General features: G+C 39.6%; 2 protein-coding genes across 3 annotated transcripts in view; one reads left to right on the top strand and one right to left on the bottom strand.

Moving 5' to 3' along the window:
• Nurf-38 (Inorganic pyrophosphatase Nurf-38) overlaps positions 1-12,333 on the top strand; it is a 27,090-nt gene extending 14,757 nt beyond the window's left edge. The window contains exons 1-7 of one of the 2 annotated variants that reach the window (XM_027358990.2): positions 4,734-5,811; positions 6,449-6,564; positions 6,726-6,845; positions 8,287-8,406; positions 9,422-9,658; positions 9,800-9,980; positions 12,041-12,333. In XM_027358990.2, coding sequence (XP_027214791.2) covers positions 5,229-5,811; positions 6,449-6,564; positions 6,726-6,845; positions 8,287-8,406; positions 9,422-9,658; positions 9,800-9,980; positions 12,041-12,072 — 1,389 coding nt within the window. In that variant the 5' untranslated portion in view covers positions 4,734-5,228 and the 3' untranslated portion in view covers positions 12,073-12,333. Of the gene's footprint in view, positions 1-4,733; positions 5,812-6,448; positions 6,565-6,725; positions 6,846-8,286; positions 8,407-9,421; positions 9,659-9,799; positions 9,981-12,040 lie in introns of those variants that run through there. The other variant, XM_027358991.2, reaches the window with a different exon arrangement.
• A 1,154-nt stretch (positions 12,334-13,487) lies between these two features.
• The window catches only part of Snx17 (sorting nexin 17), a 26,652-nt gene continuing 20,139 nt past the window's right edge, over positions 13,488-20,000 (bottom strand). The window contains exon 11 of the mRNA XM_070124191.1: positions 13,488-20,000. This exon is cut by the window's right edge and continues 1,335 nt beyond it. The gene's annotated coding sequence lies outside the window, so the exon portion shown is untranslated.

Raw genomic sequence — 20,000 nt, 5'->3', positions numbered from 1 at the left:
TCTCTCTCTCTCTCTCTCTCTCTCTCTCTCTCTCTCTCTCTCTCTCTCTCTCTCTCTCTCTCTCTCTCTCTCTCTCTCTCTCTCTCTCTCTCTCTCTCTCTCTCTCTCTCTCTCTCTCTCTCTCTCTCTCTCCCCCCTCCTATCTCCATCTTCTAAAACCGGGCATTCTGCGAAGGCATCAGAATTTGATTTTACGGAAATGCTCCCAAGACGCCCCTCCTAGCTCTTGGAAAGTGTTACGAAAACAAAAAATAAGTGTCCTATACTTTTTTTTTCGAATGTGGTTTGTTCTCGTGTGTTTCTTTGGTTGGAATTCGACGATTTTTGTTTCGTCGATATGCTATCAATGTCGAATGGGGTTTGTTCTCGTGTGTTTCTTCATCTGGAATTCGCAGTTCTCTAAATTTTGTTGATGTGCTGTCAATGTATGGGTATGTTCGTCCTCTGCCTTCGTCGGGTGGTTGTGTGGACGCTTTATATTTATTACAAAGATCCACTTGACACGTTTGGCATGTTTTTGTTTCAAGGTGATGATGATGATCACAAGAACAACACTTAACCATGGTAATAACTACGTAGAACTTCTGGAGAAATCCACGCATTACTCGGGATGTTGGCCAGGTTCTCCTCCCTCTAGAAAATAATGGACTAAAACAAAAAGTGGAAACCTAATTATGAACAGGCGCTGGTGTTAATGGCAGGTGCCGGTCCTTACGAAACTTATGGTTAAGTCTACGATAGGGATAATGTGGACCTCTTAACTTGGCTACACATAAAAATTGCGCTGGTCATAGGAATGTGACAGCGCAGTTACTTAAAGGACTTCCTTCACTAGTGGCTTCGATCATCACTGGTTGACGTCCGTTGCTCCTACGTGCCACCGCCGCGAATAGAACAACTCTAACGATAACAACCTTGGCGGTGATAATGACTAACGCCTACGGGCTGTATGGTCAAGGGAGCATATATAGTTGTATTATTGTCCTTCGTGTTTGTGTTTCAAGGGAATAAGGTAAGGGAAGGGGTGGGCTACGTCAAGGTTGATCCTGCTGTTTGGGTTGGCTGCTTCTTGCTTGTTAGAGGTACCGTTTAAGAGCTTCTTTTTTTTAATTTCTTGTTCTGGCTCTGAAAGGTCAGTTACCTTGTCGGCGGCGGAGGCAGCAGGATGATGGCTGATTGCTGTTGGCGCTTGTTCTGTTATTTGTAACATCGTATTAGTATTATTTATGTGGTATTATTTGTGATATTAACATTACATTTAGTACAGTAATGGTGGCAATATTTGTAATGCTGTTAATGTTAATCATGATGATAATACAGTACTACTTGTTATGGTATTAGTTATTACTGGTTAGTAAAACTAGTGAAAGCTAAAATAGCACCTTCTGATTGGACACTGTTATTAATGCTAGCACGGCCTGAGGCTCGTTGAAGATGTGGGCATGCTAACCCCTCCCCCCCTCCCCCCCTCCCCACCACATCGAATACCCGAGAAGAAAGTTCTCCGCGAGGAAATTAGGTTCAGACCCGAGGTTCAGACCCACCAATTGAGGTTTCCCCGAGAGGATGGAACCAGTCCGAATGGCGTTTCTTTTCATCTCCTCCTTTCTTTTCCTCGCGTGTTTGTTCCTCTTCCTTCTTTTGCCTCTTCTCTTCTCTTTTTTTTTCCTCCGGTGTTTTCCTGTTCGAGGACTGCTTCACGGGTCAGCGGCGTTTGCTGTCTCATACTTGTGCGTGCGGTTTCTCTCTTCTCCCCTCTCTCTCTTCTCTCTTTTTCTCCCCCCCCCCCCCCCACTCCCGAATCTACCTCCCCCCCTCACTCCTCCCTCTATCTCCCCCGACTCACCATCTGTCTCTCTCCATCTTCCCCCTTCTTTGTCTCCTCCATCGCTTCCTCCTTCTCCCGCCCTCCTTCCCCTCTCTTCCTTTCCACTTCCTCTCTTCCTTCACTTCTGCCCATTCCCGTCGCTTCTGGGATTTTGATGAGGACTTAGGAAATGAGCCGATGACGACCTCATACAATCTCCAATATCAGATAAATTAACTCTTGTCTCTGATTTGATTTATATTTGTATGTAAGACAGTTTTTTATTTACTTTTTTTCATTCCGTAGCTGTTTGTCTGTCTCTGTCTGTCTGACGCTTGTTTTGTTGCCACACACACAATGGTGCTAATTCTTCTATGGGCGGCCGCTGTTTGTCATGCGTGGAGGAGGTTCCCTGGAGGCGTCTCGGCACGTGGTGGGCGGGTGGCTCGTGAGTGGGTCTTGCGGGCGGTGCTTTGTCCCCTGGCGTCTGGCACAACACACACGCCGCGTGGACACTCGTTTTGTCACCTTGGTCGTCGTCCTCTTCACTCGCTTCTCTCTCTCTCTCTCTCTCTCTCTCTCTCTCTCTCTCTCTCTCTCTCTCTCTCTCTCTCTCTCTCTCTCTCTCTCTCTCTCTCTCTCTCTCTCTCTCTCTCTCCATTCTTCCTTTTTTTTCTCCCGTTTCCGTTCCCTCTCCCCTCTCGCGCTTCGTTTTGTCTTTGCCTATTTGTATTCTTCTTTATTCTTCCGTTTCTGGTCTCCCTCTTGCTCTTTTTTGTCTTTCCCTATTTCCATTCTTCCTTTTTCTTCAGTTTCCGGTCTCCCTCCCTCCGTACTCTTCTTTCTGTCTTTCCCATTTCCAGTTTTCCTCCCCCTCCTATCCCATTACCCCCATATTGCATGTGTACTTTCCCTCCCACCCCTTTCATTCCCTTTTCTATTCTCCCATTGCATTTCCCTTCTATCCTATCCATCCCTCCCCCCATCTTTTCATTTCTTTTCCTAGCCTTGTTCTCCTCCCCCCCCCTCTCTCATTTACATTTCCTCTCTCTCACTCCAATTCTACAAACTTTCATTTCCCTCCCCATTCTCCTCTCTTTCCTCTCCCTGTCTTCCTCCCATTCCCTCCTATTTCTTCTCTTTTCTTTTTCCCTCCCTCTCGTTCCACCATTTCTACTTTAGCCGGGTTGCTAAGGAGAAAGAGAGAAAAACCCCTGCATTAATCTTCGCAGCCGATGCACAAACGAGTTTTTTTCTCCCAACCTCCGTAGTTGGACCACTTTTGCGAATACTTTCTCTTGCCAATTTGCGTTTGTAGGTGCGGCTGTGTCGCAGTGCCACGAGCATTGATAGCTGTTATTTAGTACGCTTCTAGGTTGCCCTATTTATTTTTTATTTTGTTTTGTTTGTTTTCTCGTGTTCCATTTAGATGTGCGTTTTGCTCTTGACTTCAGTTGCTTTCTTGTGCTCATTTCGCCGTCAGCTTCCAGAACCCACGATCAGTGATAATATCTGTGGTAAGGGAAGCGTTCCGTTCCCCTCTCGACGTGCGTGTGCGCGCGCGCGCGCGCTGCCTGCGTGGCCGGCTATGAAAATCCTGAACCGAAACTACTGGCGCGCATCCCGTCGAACCGGCGACCTTTCCTGAGGTCTAGGTGAAGGCCACAAAACTTTCGTCTGCTTACGCTCGCGGTCGAGATCCGGTACGCGTGTGCGGGCAGTGCTATTGTGGGGAAGTTGTCCTTTGTGATTTTGTGAATGGGATTTAGGGAGTCGCTAGAATGGGGGTGAATCCCGAAATTACTGTGCAGGTTCAGGGCATAATGGTGGCGTCTTCAGCGATGTTATTCAAGTAATTGAAAAAGCGGTTGAAAGCAAACCGAAATATTACGGAATTGTATGTTATTATACCGCGTTTTTAGCATTGGATTTTCAGTTTTCGACTTTGTTTCGTAACTTGTCTTTCGAGAACTGCGACGGGCACATTCGAATTCGAGGAGTAGCGTGACTCGAGGGCTGGAGACCCGGCAGAGCGCATGGACTGTCCGCTGCAAGGAGGCGGCGGCGGAAGGGTGAAGATGGACTCGGCGACGGGCAGGATATTATTGCCTGACGTATCTTGCGTGTGATTAGATTAGCCACTCGAGGAAGGTCATTCTTCCAAGGGCGCCGGGCCTTTTGTTGCGGCGCTGCTGACGGAAAGGTGCCTCTTGTGTGACGCCCTCGAGGTACGGGGGCAGGGAGGGTGGGAGGGGCGCGAGGTGTAATGAGGGTGATTTCGTGCGATGAAATGACGGGGGAGGAGTGACGGCAGATCACTGGATGATGAAATAAAATAAAAATAAAAATCTTGGATCGAGGTCATTATTCATTATTTCTGTCGCTGAGTTTGTCAAACAAGCCCTGTTTTCCCTCCACTAGTTCATCACGACCCAATCAGGATTTTATGTAAATATTTTCAATTTCTCGTGTCGTCCATATTCACTTGTACTTCGCCCGTTCGTCTGCCTCGCCTTGTGCAAGCGATTCTACTGCCTGCCGAGACGAGTCCGGGTCCGTGATAATCGTAGCCGCGTGTCCCTTTTTGTTCTTGGAACCAGATTATTCAGATTATTCTTCGCCTCCGCCACTCCACGAGCGCCTGTGCCGGGAAGCGAGGAGTCTGCGAGAAGAGCGTCGAAACGAGGTTGCTGGAATTGCGGAGAGCGCGTGGCGATGTACGAGGAAAGGTCCCTCCTTTTTCTTTTCTTTTTGTCTTGTGCTTCCTTGTTGGTCTGTCAGAAATTATGTTTAGAAAATAACATCGATTAATTTGCTTTTTAAAAGTATACATTTCGTTAGTCATGAGTGTAACATACATTTCGTGTCATGTCGATGTTTAAATGGATTTAGCTCAGTCAAAATAAATGACAAAAGAAATAATGGAGATGGAGATTGAGGCGTGGAGTCTGTGGCAGAAGTGGGGTGAGGGGGGCGGGGGGGCCGAGGGGTCCCGAGGGGTCCCGAGGGAGAGACCCAGGCGGCACACATATACGCTCGAGCGCCCGGCCGCCCCGCGCAGTCTCGCTCGACGCGCTCTTGGCTCCCCTTCGGTCCCGACGCGCGAAGACGTCGCCGTCGCTCGCGCGCTCTCCGTGCCGCTCGAGGCTGGCCCCGAAGTCGTGCCTGTGCCCGCCGCTGCTCAGCGACGTCATTCTGGCTGATCTGCCGGCGTGGGGACGCGAGTTCCAAGTAGATTGCAACTTTATAGTGAGGGTTATGTACCCTATTGGTAGCGTCGATAAGATCCTTCTGTAGATTTTCCTTTGATTCGTCTTGAAGTCCTTAGCGAGCGTGATTTAGCACATGCGCTAAAAGCCTAACCGAAGGGTCGCGAAGTTAGTGGTTGTCATCTTTTTATTTATTCCCTTTGCTTGAGCAAATGGCGGTCATGTATAAACTGTTACCGCTGGCGAGCGTGTTCTGTTTGGGGAGAGCGGGGGTATTTAAGCCAACTGTCAGCAACAACGTCTCACTTCTGATGCCAGACGGCTCCCTGGTGCCCCTGTGGCCTGGTCATCCTCCAGGCCCCCCCGTGGCGCAACGGTGGCCGCACTCGCCTTCCGCCGCGACGCCCCATCGGCCTGTCTCGGTCCTCTCGTATCCCTTCCTCGATGGGTTCAAGGTTCGCGTCACCACCAAGGTCAGGGACGGGGACGACGACGACGACAGTCATGAGGACGAGGATTCGCGGGAGGCGGTGGCAGCGGCACCCGTAGGCGGCAAAAAGCCAGAGGTCACTCCTTTATCCTCATCCTCCAGCAAGCCCTGCTGCCAGGGGACTTCCGCCTCGGGGAGCTCGGCCCCCGGGGACAACCTCAACTCCCTGGACTTCTTCCCGGTTCAGAGGCTTCCGCGGCCGCCGCTGGTCGTGTGGCCCGAGTCCACCAGCCAGTTCAGACCTCTCAACGTGTCCGCCAAAGAGACGGGGATACCCAACTCTCTCAACTACAAAATTTATTTCCGTACGTTTTTAGTGTAGATAACTGTATCGATGACTTCATAGTGAACATATATACTGTATATCTGGCTGTGCATTTTGGTTAGTTCCATATATTCAACGATCGCACATTCAGTAATTCAAGGTATGGACATATTTTTAGACCAGAAATATCTCGTTCAAGATGCAGCATGGAACTTCGTTATTGAGTTGTATTCTCATACTGACGAAATCCAAGTTTCACAAGTCCTTTCTCTGCCGATTTTCTATTTTCTCTGGAAAATGAACTACCAGGGAGTTGCAGTTTTCTGTATATATTTTTGCAGGTCAAATATATTCGGAAGTTCACAAGGTTTTACACACGCACACACACACACGCGCACGCGCACGCGCGCACACACACACGCACACGCGCGCACGCACACACACACGCACACACACGCACACACACGCACACACACACACACACACACACACACACACACACACACACACACACACACACACACACACACACACACACACACACACACACACACACACACATATATATATATATATTTTTTTTTCATATATGCTTGTGTTGTAGGGGAGGGGTAGAATATTTTTCAACTCCTAAAAGCTCCTATAAAAGTTTTTTTTTTTTTTTTTTGTCTTTGCAGAGAATGAAGATGGCCCCATTTCGCCTTTCCACGACATCCCGCTCTTCGCCAACGAGGGCAACAAGATCTTCAACATGGTGGTCGAGGTGCCGCGCTGGACCAACGCCAAGATGGAGGTAGGTCTATTTCCCCGCCGAAAGTTCCTGTAATGTCAAAGAAAAGACCGGAGCGTCGGCAACTGTGGCAACCAGTTTACACATCATTCGGTGAATTTTAACAAGTCAGTCCGTTCAAATGAACTTTCACATTATGCACCTGGTTGGTTTTGTCCTTTCAGATCTCCACCAAGGAATACCTGAACCCCATCAAGCAAGACGTCAAGAAGGGGAAACTCCGCTACGTCGCCAACTGCTTCCCGCACCACGGATACATCTGGAACTACGGCGCGCTGCCCCAGGTGACGTTTGAGGGAGTTTTTTTCCGGAGTGTTTGCGGGCGACTCTAAATTGGGCACTTTTTTTTTTTTTTTTTTTTGAGGATGGACTTAATTTTTGTTTTATTCGGGTCTGTTTGGATAGATCTTTCTGAATGGAAAAAAATCAATTTTGGTAATTATCTGTGTGTGTGTCTGTATGTGTTTGTGTGTGTCTGTCTGTATGTTTGTATGTGTGTCTGTGTGTTTGTGTGTGTGTGTGTCTGTCTGTATGTTTGTGTGTGTGTGTGTCTGTGTGTCTGTATGTCTGTGTATGTGTGTGTGTGTCTGTATGTCTGTGTATGTGTGTGTGTGTGTGTGTGTGTGTATGTGTGTGTGTGTGTGTGTGTGTGTGCATGTGTGTGTGTGCATGTGTGTGTGTGTATGTTTGCGTGTGTGTGTGTGTGTGTATGTTTGTGTGTGTGTATGTTTGTGTGTGTGTGTGTGCGTGTGTGTGTGTGTGCGTGTGTGTGTGCGTGTGTGTGTGTGTGCGTGTGTGTGTGTGTGTGTGTGTGTGTGTGTGTGTGTGTGTGTGTGTGTGTGTGTGTGTCTATGTCTATGTATAAGTGTGTGACTATGTATGTGTATGTGACCTACTGTAATTACCTGTGAAATTTTACTTATTGCTACAGATATTTGTTTCTTGACTTGCTTTTTTCATAATTCCTTCGCATAACCGATGATGATATTGGTATCAATAGATTCCTCTCAGAATACTCACATTCTTGGCCCTTTTAGCAGGGGAGGGCATGAAAGGTAACAGGGAATATTGTCGGATACACTAACAATGCTGCATAATCCAGGGGGTACTGCCCCCAACACCCACCCAGGGAAACCAAGAATCCTCCAGGTAGTCATGGTAGGATAGAGCATCAAACACTCCCACATGTCAGTCATATTCTCTACCCTGCTGTGAATAAGTGGAGGATTCTGTCTTATATTACAGGGATTGGGGGGTGGAAGCCCCTTAGTTGGGGGGTCACAGGGGGTACAGCTATAGTGACTGATTATGTGTATATTATTCATATTTTACCCCACAATTTCCCTTTCATGCCCTCCAGTGCTATTGTGGCCAAGATTGTTACTATTTGGCGGTTTCTGTGGCATAATTTTGATACATTTGGATAGTTCAGTAGAGAATGAGAGGAATTCATCAATACTAAATTTGTCATGATCGGTTATGCGAATATATTCTGAAAAATTACCATTTATGATATTTTAATGTACTTTAGCAAGATAGCTTGATGTCTAATGAGCCAGGTTTTAACATCTTGTAAGTTTAGGATATGTAGCATCTGAAAACTACCAATAAAGTCAATTAATGTTGCATGTAAACCTGTGATTAGTAATTACGTGCATTTCCAAAATATTAAATTAAAGGTTGTGATAAGCTCAAATACCAATGTTTTGGCAACTGATGTTCCAGACATGGGAGGACCCCAACCACGTTGACGAGGCTACTAGTTGTAAAGGTGATAATGACCCAATTGATGTGTGCGAGATTGGATACCGTGTTGCCAAGAGAGGAGACGTCATTCAAGTCAAGGTAAGTCCCTCCTTTTGTGCTTTTCCTCTGCAGACTCAGAGAAGTAAGAAAATAGTTTTTCCATTCATTTTAACTTGATTCTACCTTGGATGGCATGCCCGCTCATGCCAGCCAATCAGTGTGTGATACTTTTCAGTATATCTTGGTTAGGAACTGTTTTTTCATTAATCGTGAATCGTATCATGTTCCTTGATACAAAATTTATATATAAAGGTGTATAAAATGCTTTTGTGACATTTTGACAATATATCTGATACATGTTCATTCCATTATGTAAATATGATATCAATCGGTCGTTGAAACACAGTAAGAATTTTCAGCATGTCTTAGTAATTTTGTGGTTCTGACTTTGATGGGATATAAAAAGATATAACTTCAAAATAATTTTGAAATACTGAGTTAGGGATCAAAGTTATCAGCATAAAGGCTTTATAACTTACTTTTTTGATATATTACAGCCATTAAGACTAGAAAATGCCTGTGTTCATTGGAATTATTATTAGAGTTTTGGAACTCTTATGTGAGCATAGACTCGTACATGGTGAATATGAAAAGAGGCAAAGCTTCAAGAAGTATTACTTCTGCTTTCCATATGAAGAACAATGGATATGCAGTAAAAAAATTTTTTTTTTTTTAAATCTGAGAATACATTTATAGTTTGCCACAGCCTTTCAAAGGGAAGAATAAGTGTAAATAAACTACGACTTTTGGAGTTATCACTTTCCTTTTCATTTAAAGTTTTTTTTTTGTTTCTAGTTAAAAGCACACTACCCTTGTTAAGTAATTTAATGATTTTCTGTCGACTTTGTGTAATAACTAACCCCCCCCCGCCCTCCAAAATTTAGTACACCAAAATGCATTTCAGAAATTTATTAAAATATCTTCTGGCATACCATTAGCCATCAGACGCTATATCAAAGTGTTTAGGGGCTTTTGGGGGCTACAAAAATGGCCCAATATTCCTGTCTCCAGCTCCTCCTTGACCCTCTCCTCCACTAATTGTTCTGTCTTGCAGGTTTTAGGCACACTGGCTTTAATTGACGAGGGAGAGACGGACTGGAAGCTCATTGCTATTGATGTGAATGACCCGCTGGCTCCCCAACTCAGTGACATTTCTGATGTCGAGAAGCACATGCCAGGGTTCCTGAAGGCTACTGTGGAATGGTTCAGGATCTACAAAATTCCTGATGGGAAGCCAGAGAATCAGTTTGCATTCAATGGAGAGGCTAAGGATAGGGAATTTGCCCACAAGGTATGTATAAGCTAGATTGCAATGAAAACAAAACCTTAAAAAATCTTCAAATTAATGATAGATTCATTTCATGTACATGTTAATTTTGTTTACTCAAGTAATTAAGTGTTTAAGAAAGGAAACAATGTTGGACTTTTACAGATTATCCTCGAGACACATGAAGCCTGGAAGAACCTAATAGAAGGCCAGTCAGATGCTGGAGGCCTTGACATTGGGTCTGTTATGGTTCCCCATGCTGCAAAGAAGCTTCCAGTGAGTGAAGCCCAATCTACCATTGATAGTGCTCCAGAGGTTGGCCAGCCACAACCTGTGGATCCTAAAAGTAAGTCAAAAGATGGAATGTTTAATTACTGGTAGGCCCTTGCTGACATATATTCTCAACATTTGTATTATCATTGTAAAATAATTTTTAAGTATTAGAAGCCTGGATTTTTAAGCTTTCATTTTGATATGGACCAAAACTAGTGCCTACTTCATAACTTTTATGATAGAGCATGAAATTTTTTTCTTTGGGGTGGCTAACTGGAATTTTCTTTTGTGGAGGAATTCAGCCAAGATGCAGCTGACTGGAACTTGTGATAGAAAAATTTGGCAGAGGGTGGGGGTGATAAGAATGTCAGACGATGGGATATTGTTGTTGAGTGTTGGGTAACAGCCGTATTATATGTTGGGTAACCCTAAGGGCACGTAGCTTTTGGAGGGTGAGTGACTCAATGGGCCTTTAGGAAGAGGCTCTTGCATTATTGCTACTGGTAAATCCAGGATTGTGTGTACCATTTATGAGTGATGCCAAGAATAGCACTGGTTCCAGGGAGAACACTATATCCATGTTCAGGAATCTATTTCTGCACACTGTAGCTTGGATTGCAGGTTGTGTTATGGAAAATTGAATGATATGAGGGGGGAGGAAATGCTTATACACATGTTACTTATAGTGACTGATATGATGTCATTCTAATACCATTTTGATAAGGCATAATAAATGACAAATACAGACCTCAGAAAACGGCATAACATTAAAAGCTTCTCTAAAGAAAGAGCGAAAAGCATTGCAGAGAGAAGACAAGGAATCTTGATGTAGGCTAGGCCTTTAAGCCAGAAACTTAGATGTGTGGCTGGTAAGGCTAGCTATTCAGCTGTAGTAGCATTTCTGCCTTTTCTAAACATATGATACAGAAAAAGATATAAATAAAATTTAACCATACACTGTCATAAATGGATGAAAATTAGAGTACAGTTACACTGCCTAGGGTTAGTGACTTATGATCATATGATTCCGTGTTACTTTCTTGTTTATTGCGCTGCATAAAAAATATATAATAAATATATTAAGCCAATAATGTGACATCCTCAACATAAAATCGTGCATCTCTTTATATAAAATGCATTAGTTGTATAACTCAAGAAAATGCTACATTGAACCTGTAACCTTGATTTATCTAAAACGTATACAACTACTCATAGTGAGTGTGTTGTAGATTCGCTTTATGAAACTGTGGCTCTGCCTTTGGTGATGCCCAGCTGAAGTGACATTAAATGAAATTTCTGCTGTCATGACGTTTGGTCTGCCACATCTTGTCAGTTCATACCATGATGGTTTAAGGAATTTTTGTTTGATTTATTTAAACGGAAAAATATTTCATTATTGCTTTAAATACTTTTCATTTGCATCAAACTATCTGTAATCATAAAAAATAACAAGAACAGACTTAAGAAAAGAAATCCGGAGTCACGTTTCCATTTAGCAGATAAATTTCTGTAGGAATCCAGTCCCGCAGGCTGGACATTCAGTAAGCCTGATGCTCAGATTTTGGCCTATGTGCTGGCCACAAGGCACCCAGTTCCAGCAGGTTAACTCTTAAAAGATACCAGTATGATTTAGATCTGGATGTTTTTTTTTTGTTTTTTTTTTTATCCCATCTATAATGTACATATATTGATCAGAACAGCTAAGAAAAAAAAAGATGATTGGTTTGCAACTGAATACAGGCAAACAGTCTTTCTGCATGCTAAAATTAATTACCATTATCATCAATGATCATTATTAGTATCAGTACAGCCTCCATCATTATCATTATGATATTGACATGTAGGCAGGAGAGATGCTGGCTGTTGGACTACTTGGCTTGGGGTGTGGGGACATAGAGGAATACATTGTTGCCATATCTGCCATTCGTTTCATGTAAGGCCTTTTAATAGGGGTGATAATCATAAATGTCTACTGCTGTTTAAGGGGTTATGGGGTGGGGAGGGGGGAATAGAAAAAAAAAAAAATTGACTTTGCCTATGAGTGCAGTTTTTTGATGTATGGTTGCAGAAATATTTTCTATTTTACACAAGTTTTATATGCTGAAGTTTCATTTCTTTTTTCTTTTTTTACAGTTGATACCTGGCACTATGTTAGCCTGAAGTGACTTCCTTGGCCATCGCGACTGTGATAGTCCCTGGTGATACTACAAGACATCTTTATTGTATTCAGTTTCCTGTGACTTGTACATTATGAAAAATATACTTGGAATTTTTAATGCTCGAATAACATCCAATGGAAGTGATTTTCCAGTATTACGAGAGTTGTATTTTACTCCTCTCTGCTCTTTTGCATATTTAAGAGAGACGTCACCAGGGAGTTGGTACTCTTTTGTATCACTGGACGAACAAATATTTATATATTTAAATGCTGTTTCATTGATCATCCTTTTAAAATATTTTTAAAGATAAACTACATGTACCAGAGTTACAGAATGTGAATACTTTAGATTGATTGCATATGCAAAATCATAAGAATGGAAGATTGCACCAATATATCTTTGGTAAAACTCCATTACAGATAAAGCTACAAAAAATCCAGCATAATTTGTCATTTTTACATAAAAAATGACTGCACAAATCTATTAACTTGTCTCGTGTATTCCAGTAAAGAGGGGTAAATAGTGTTATTATTGGTGAAAACCAAAGGCACCTCATATTCTTTGTAAAGTTTGAATAATGAATCACATTTAATTATAAAAAAGGTGAGAATCAACATGCAATCAAGTGGGATGTAAAGATGACAGGATAATCCAGAAATCCATAAACCAGAATAGGCATGTAATGCAATCTAATATTTTGATAAATCATTATCACCTTGCATGACATGCTTGCTTGCTTCCTGCACCCTGTATTTCCTTAATTTTCAATATAAATGAACACCTGGAGAGCATAGAACAAACTTTCTAACTCATAGCACAAAGGTACAAGATGCTATAAAAGAATGACATAGACATGGGTATTTAAATGCCTTTGATTTTAGTTTGAATAAAGTCCTATTGCTTAATACCAAGATCTGAATATATAAATATTTTAAACCAACATTGACTGTTGCCCATTGTTTTATTAAGGCCTCGCCACAGAAGTGGTCATGATTGGCGGGCAACTGTATCATGGGTATATTGAAGTACATCAACAGTTTCCCCTGTTTACGGCTAGCTCGTTCAGTAGTTGTGGGCAACATTACAATAACAATTCTTAAAATTATATTTTTGAATGTTTACCTTCAATTTAAGCGCTATTGCCTAAAAGGCTTACCACACAAATTATGCTGCTACTATCAGACAAAAAACAGCTTTGTCCCATGAGCCGACAACGTGGCCACGTTTTATTCAACCAGTACTTTGTCCTTAGCAGTCGTGGCATGTACACACACATCACCCAGCGGGAAGTGGTTAGTAGAGTAATTTGCCTGCTCATGACGTCATTTCAATCTGTACCCACTTGTTTACCTTTACATAAACAGTACAATGTTTTATGTGAATGTAATAGTGGAGACAACTAAGAAAAATAAACACAAATAGAAAATTGAGTATGCACTTTATTAACACACATGATCATAAATTTTACATACTTGTAAGGTACCACAAGGATGGAAATGGGAATTGTTCTCTTTATGGACAATGCATTATATCTCCAGAAAATGGGGGGAGGAAGGAAATGTAAGATATGGAAATGAAGAGACAAAAGATTGTACGTTGAGATGATAAGCTGTCATGTAAGATCGTCTCGTACATTTATATTTTTCAGAAAATGTTTGTCTATGGCCTGATCATGGGTGGGGAATTAACATCCCCATTTAATATTTTTCATTATAGTACCCATCCCTCTGTTCTAAAGAAATTAAATCTTTATTATGCTATATATCTTGTATTTTTGTCTGTGACTAGAGCTTGAAAAACCTTGGTAAAAAAAAATATATATATAGCTTATGCATACCATATACTGTCTTAAACTAAAGTAAGGAACTGAACCTTGGAAAAGTGACAAAAGATCAAAAGGCCAGAAAAAAAGGTTATCCCTAATAATGTTTCTTCACATAAACTTCAAATATAGTTCTCCAAAACAGGTACAATACTTTTATACATTTTTACGAATTATACTTTCAAACTTTATTTATCAGCTCCTCCTAATATATATTCATCAATTTTGGCTCTGATATTCAATGTTAATTGTCTGGATAGTAAGGAGGGATGTGTAGAAAGATGTATAAGCAAGCAAATTTAGGGATGAAGTTACGAAGAGTGAAGTATAAGCTGGATTCACTTTTTTCCAACTCTATTTAGTAAGGATAGGAACTTACATATTACACGAAATATCAACATTGCCTTTTTTTCATTATGCATCTGCATAGAACAAACTCCTAATGAGACTAGTTCTCAGTATTGCAAAGACAAATTTTGTTAACTGCCCATGCAATATCCTGTGTACATCCTTTTCCTCTTCTCAAAAGTTTTTCAAAGTGCAGGAACTTTCAAAGGGATGATAAACCTAACCTTTGGGAGAATTACAAGAGAAATACACTATCCCATTTTTGTTTCCTTCATGGAAAACGTGATAAAAGGAAAGGGGAAAAAATGGAAAATACAAATTCATTAATATTGGAATGTAGCATGTCTTGTATTCCGGAAGGTATGGTCTACAGGCATGTCCAGATGAGTAGGCCTGATCAGCAGGCATGCCTGAGAAGTTGGTCAAGAGATGGGCAAACTAGTCATAAATCAGTAGTTTTGCCTGCCTTTAATATCATTTCCAAGGCATGCCTGCCTTTAATATCATTTCCAAGGCATGCCTGCCAATCAGTCCCATTCATCTAGACATGCCTTACTGCAGTCATTTTCAACCATATCTTAAAAAATACACCATATTTCAGATACAAAAAGAATTCATACTTGTTATACAAAATCTAGCAGTCTGCAAGGAGGCAAACTGTATTTTCTAATAATTGGCAAAAATGAAGTTTTCTCAACCAAAACAGTTTTCTGAAAATAGGAAGAGCAATAACATCTGTGGGATGACCCAGAACATATTTCATGTGTAGCTGAAAACACACTTTCCTTTCTCTTCAAAAATTATTTGTACAGATAGAACTCTTATGCCATAAAACCAACTCTGCTGATATTCCAAGCACCAAATTCATTAGTAGAGAGAATTGTAATGAAAGAAAAATTAAATCAAAATGTATTTAAAGCAGAATTACAGTTAACTCTGCCTTTTAGGAATGGCTCCTTCCATGGTATAGTTCCATTTAAATTGCTCCTCTTCTGACATGCAATCAATTCTATTCTCAAGAATAACTTCTGCCATATAATGTCTTGATTGAAAACTTATGAAATAAGTCTTCCACTTGTTCCCTTGTCCAACAATATTCACTTATGTTGCAGTGAAAGCCTGCTCTAATAGGTTCCAATCATCTTTTATTATAGGAGAAGTTCCAGGGTATGAACCATTTCAAAGTGACACTTACACTCTTCCTTCAAGGTATTTTCTTTAAATGTCAGAGTGCTTGTTCTGAGCAGCTGGCAAAAGAAAAGAAAAAAAAGAGTACTAGAAAGCCTGATCAGATAAGGGCTCCAGATGACTGTGACAACAAGGCAATCCTGAGGTTACTGCAGAGCCTTCATAGGGAGTAAATGGAACAAAGGCATATTGATTGTAAACCCTCTTTTAATATGAGATAGAAAATAAAATGGCAGAAAGTTGTCATACAGTCTTCCAAGAGTAACCAGTACCATTTTGTCCATGGTACTCCTTGCATTACATAATACACTCTGAAAGTATCACGGTCACTCTGTGGTACCCACAACATACAAAATACGCTTATGAACACATTTCAGTATATTGCTTGTTCCTGCTATATGGTTCTACTGGAATTTGTTAATATGAACCACTACTTGAAAATAATATTTTCATATAAAATTATCTCAGGATTCTTCAGCATTACAATGGCTATTTCATTGATCCAAAACTATTTTTACATGGGTTAAAAATAGAGTTTAACATTTAAAAACTGTCCCAAGAGGGGCAAACCCCAAGAAACAGCATTGCACTCGGCCACGTTATGTACACAAGTATTACAGAAAAAAAAGAAAAACATTTTATCTACCTAGTCTTTTAATGCATATACAGAAAACCAGTCATTATCGATATTATGCTAAAACCCCATTCTGAGCTTCCAATTTATAGAATAGTCTTTGGGTTCACATTTGAGCAAGACATGTCCATTCATGCGACAATAGCATACTGGTAAAAAGACAGAAAAAAAAACACCATATTACTAAAAGTACTTTTAAACATGTAAATAAAACAATAGAGATTGGAATAAAATATAAACAAATATAGAAATAAAAATGACAGGAAGACAGCTTTGTTTCAATTGGCGGTTATGAATTTGGCTATTATATAATTTGACCACAGTCTGAATATGAATCTTGGCACACAGGACAGGAAGGGTAGAGGGTGAAGGGGGACAAGTATGCGGGGGAGGGGCAGGGGGGTGCAACTGCTGTCCATTACGAGGTGCGATTCTCACCTAACCCCATACGAACAAGGGCTCGCTGGTGCATATAAAGCAGAGGTATACTGAGACTAAGAAATAAAGGATATGCAATTAGTATTCCTTTTGGCTAACTCCTTAGAAGTATGTATGCCTTCTTTTTTTATTCTTATCTTTAGAAGGGGGGAGGGGAGATCTGTCCATTTTATGTATTAATTTCACTTACTTGTTATTTAATGTTTTGTTACATTTTTAAAGAAGCCATTCAACTCCTAAACGAATTAAGCACCTTTACAGAGTTAACATGTCTGATGTAAATATATATCTTTATTTATTCAGTCAGTCAATTGAAGGAGAAAAATATTTCTTTTTTAAAGTATAATACATAAACTGGGTTCCATGACAACATGGTGATTATGTGTTGTGAATCAGCACATGGAACCAGCATTACATATTTACAGTGGATACAAGCTACAACCTCTACACTCTTCCTATTATGGCAATCTTACATAGGTTAAGTTCTTTCTAGTTTTCGTGCTAGTTTTAGTGGTGGTGTGCCAGCTTTCTAGTCTATGATTTAAACTATTTTTGCATATAACAAGTGCAAATATACGACTAGGGTCCCAATCTATTTCTGCATCACTGTGTATCTCAGATCTATTGGATTTTTTTCTAATGTTGTTATTGTTACAAAAAAGAAAAAAAAAAAAAAAAACTGATAAAGTTAACAGAGCTGTATGAAACATGTCAACTTGATTCACTGTTTGTTTACAGAATACAAAGCAGTAATGTGTATATATAGCATAAAATATGTATGATAATATAATTCTTGATATAAACTTAAGGTAGATTGCATTTGAATCTGTACCATTCATACACTAACATATGTACAGGCATGAAAAATACTGTGTACATATAAATGTATATAGATATATTTATATTTGTATGTCTTCTATGTACTGGTTTGCCTACAGTTATATATGTAACTAATAAATGAACCTGCCCTCTCCACTTGATCATGTATATCTATCTACATATATACATACAATCATGCATGTACCCAAACAATCAAATTATAGTCCTTTCCATTCCAGAGAAGATAGAGGGTTCAAAAGACCCAATACACCTTCCTAAACTCCTTTATTCCACACCTCTAAAAGATGTCATACTTTCTGCATTCATCAGACCACTCAGTCCAGCCAACTACACAAGTGCTTCTAGCCACTTAATGGCACAATACACTAGTGCATGTCCCTTGCATTCCTATCACTCCTTGTCCTTCCTTCTAGAAATTGTAAGATATGAAAACAGTTGAATACTCCCTTACTTTCTCTCTTTCTCTCTCATTCTCTCCCTCTAAAAGAAAGGAAAAATCCAGTACCTTTTGTGTCCCTACATTCTAATAGTCAAAATATCTTACAAAAATACAATAGCACAGCAGGCGTGCTTTTTGTAATGACGAAGGTGGTCATATCCTCACTTATATACACAAGATCCACCCTTCATTACAAAGCATCCACCTTTATCCACAGTAGGATTATGAATACATATAAATAATTTAGAAAAACTGTAACAACAATTATAATATACTCACTTATCTACTTGCTGGCTTGCAACAATCTCTCGGACCATTACCTCTATGACTCTTACCTATGTATGGACTGGGAGTGAAACAGCCAATCGACACTAAGATGCAAATACAATTTGCTTCAAAACCAACACATTGCTGTCCAGCTTCCCCAACTATCTTCCGAGCAGGTATATTTTTTTTCTTTTTTAAAAATCTTTTTAAAGCTTTTGAATATACTACTATTCAGCTATGATGAATTAAAGCATGCAAGAAGTGAAAGAAATACAAGAAGAAAGAAAAGAACAAAGAAAAGAAAAAGGAAATGGGAAGAGAATAAAATAATAAAATGAAAAGGAAGATATTAATGGAAGAGAGCTGAGAAGGATCTAATATTTATGACAATATTAGAAATGGTGACATTAATAATAATAGTAATAGCAGTAATAATAATAATAATAATAAAAAATAATAACAATAATAGTAATAATAATAATGATAATATCAATAATATCAACAATATTGATATCAATATTGATAACAATATCAAAATGAAGAGCTATTATGGAAATAATTATAATAATAATAATAATGGTATTGATAACAATAAACACAACAATAATAATGACAATTAAAAAAATAAATAATAATAATGATAATATAAACAATAAGAAAAATTAAAAATACTAACAAATATAACAACAATAATAATCTAACAATAATGACAATAACTTCAGCAACAATAAAAACAATGGTAAAAACATATATATATATATATATATATATATATATATATATATATATATATATATATATATATATATATATATATATATATATATATATATAATGACCTTTTGAAAATATTTTGTGTGTCTGAAAAAAGGGAACGAATCCTCTGAACATCATCAGTAATGAATAGTTGAGGAGTCAACAAATCATGAAATAAGACAAAACTGAAACAGAAACTGAAACTAACAAAAGAAAGAAAGAGAGAAAGAGGGAAGGAAAATAGAAGAAAGGAAAGAGGGACTCTAACTGAATGCCAGACAACTATACATACATAATATCTCTTGGTCCAAGGAAGTCAAAATTGATAAGAAAAGACTTAAAATCAAGGGTGCAAGATTGACCGAAGAAAAATCTGAGGCAAGCGAAGAAAAATTACAAGAAGTGAGCTGAAGAATAAGAGAAACGCAGGGAATATAGACGTGTAAAATAACTTGCCTTAAATACTTGTCACACGTTTGCATCGGGTTTGAAGCCTTGCAACATCCATTTCTATTTTCGAGGATGAATGAAAAAAGAAGCCAAATTAAATGAACAAGAGAAAGGGCACATAGTAAATCATAAAAGGAAATATTAGGATTAATAATAATGATAATCATCATACTGACAACATCAAAAGCAAGAGTATAAAGATAATCATAACAAAAGTAAGTGGGAGACATGAAAAATATACATGAATAGTAATAATAACAATAATCAGTGGTCCAATAATGGATGCATCATTTCAAATAATACACTAATGAACCCACAAATAAAAACAACTAAAATATCAGTGATGAACAATCGTATCATACTAGTAAAAAAAAAGCATGTAAAAATAGCATATATAAGCAGTAACAAAGGCAAAAAGAAGGAAGGCAGAAAATACTATCACAAGGCCTAAACTCCTATCCAGCTTACTTCCTCCTAGGATTCCCTTCAGGACACTCCCGTGGGGAACAGGGGGACAACTCTTTAATATCAGTCCTCTGGTGAGAGGGAATTTTACGAGAGCATTGAGGCTCTTGTGATGTGAGAGAAGAATATGGTAAATGTGCAGTCTTTTTGGTGTAACCTGTGGTAATATTATTTACCCCAAGTTCTGTTTCTGAGGCATCAAAGTAGTGAAATACTCCCATGAATCATTCATGGTTCTGGCATAAATATGCCATCTAAAATTCATGACTTTCATTTTTATATGATTC

The sequence above is a fragment of the Penaeus vannamei genome, chromosome 1 (genome assembly GCF_042767895.1).
Source record: "Penaeus vannamei isolate JL-2024 chromosome 1, ASM4276789v1, whole genome shotgun sequence".
Classification (NCBI taxonomy): Eukaryota; Metazoa; Arthropoda; class Malacostraca; order Decapoda; family Penaeidae; genus Penaeus; species Penaeus vannamei.
This window is presented reverse-complemented; position numbering and strand designations above follow the sequence as displayed.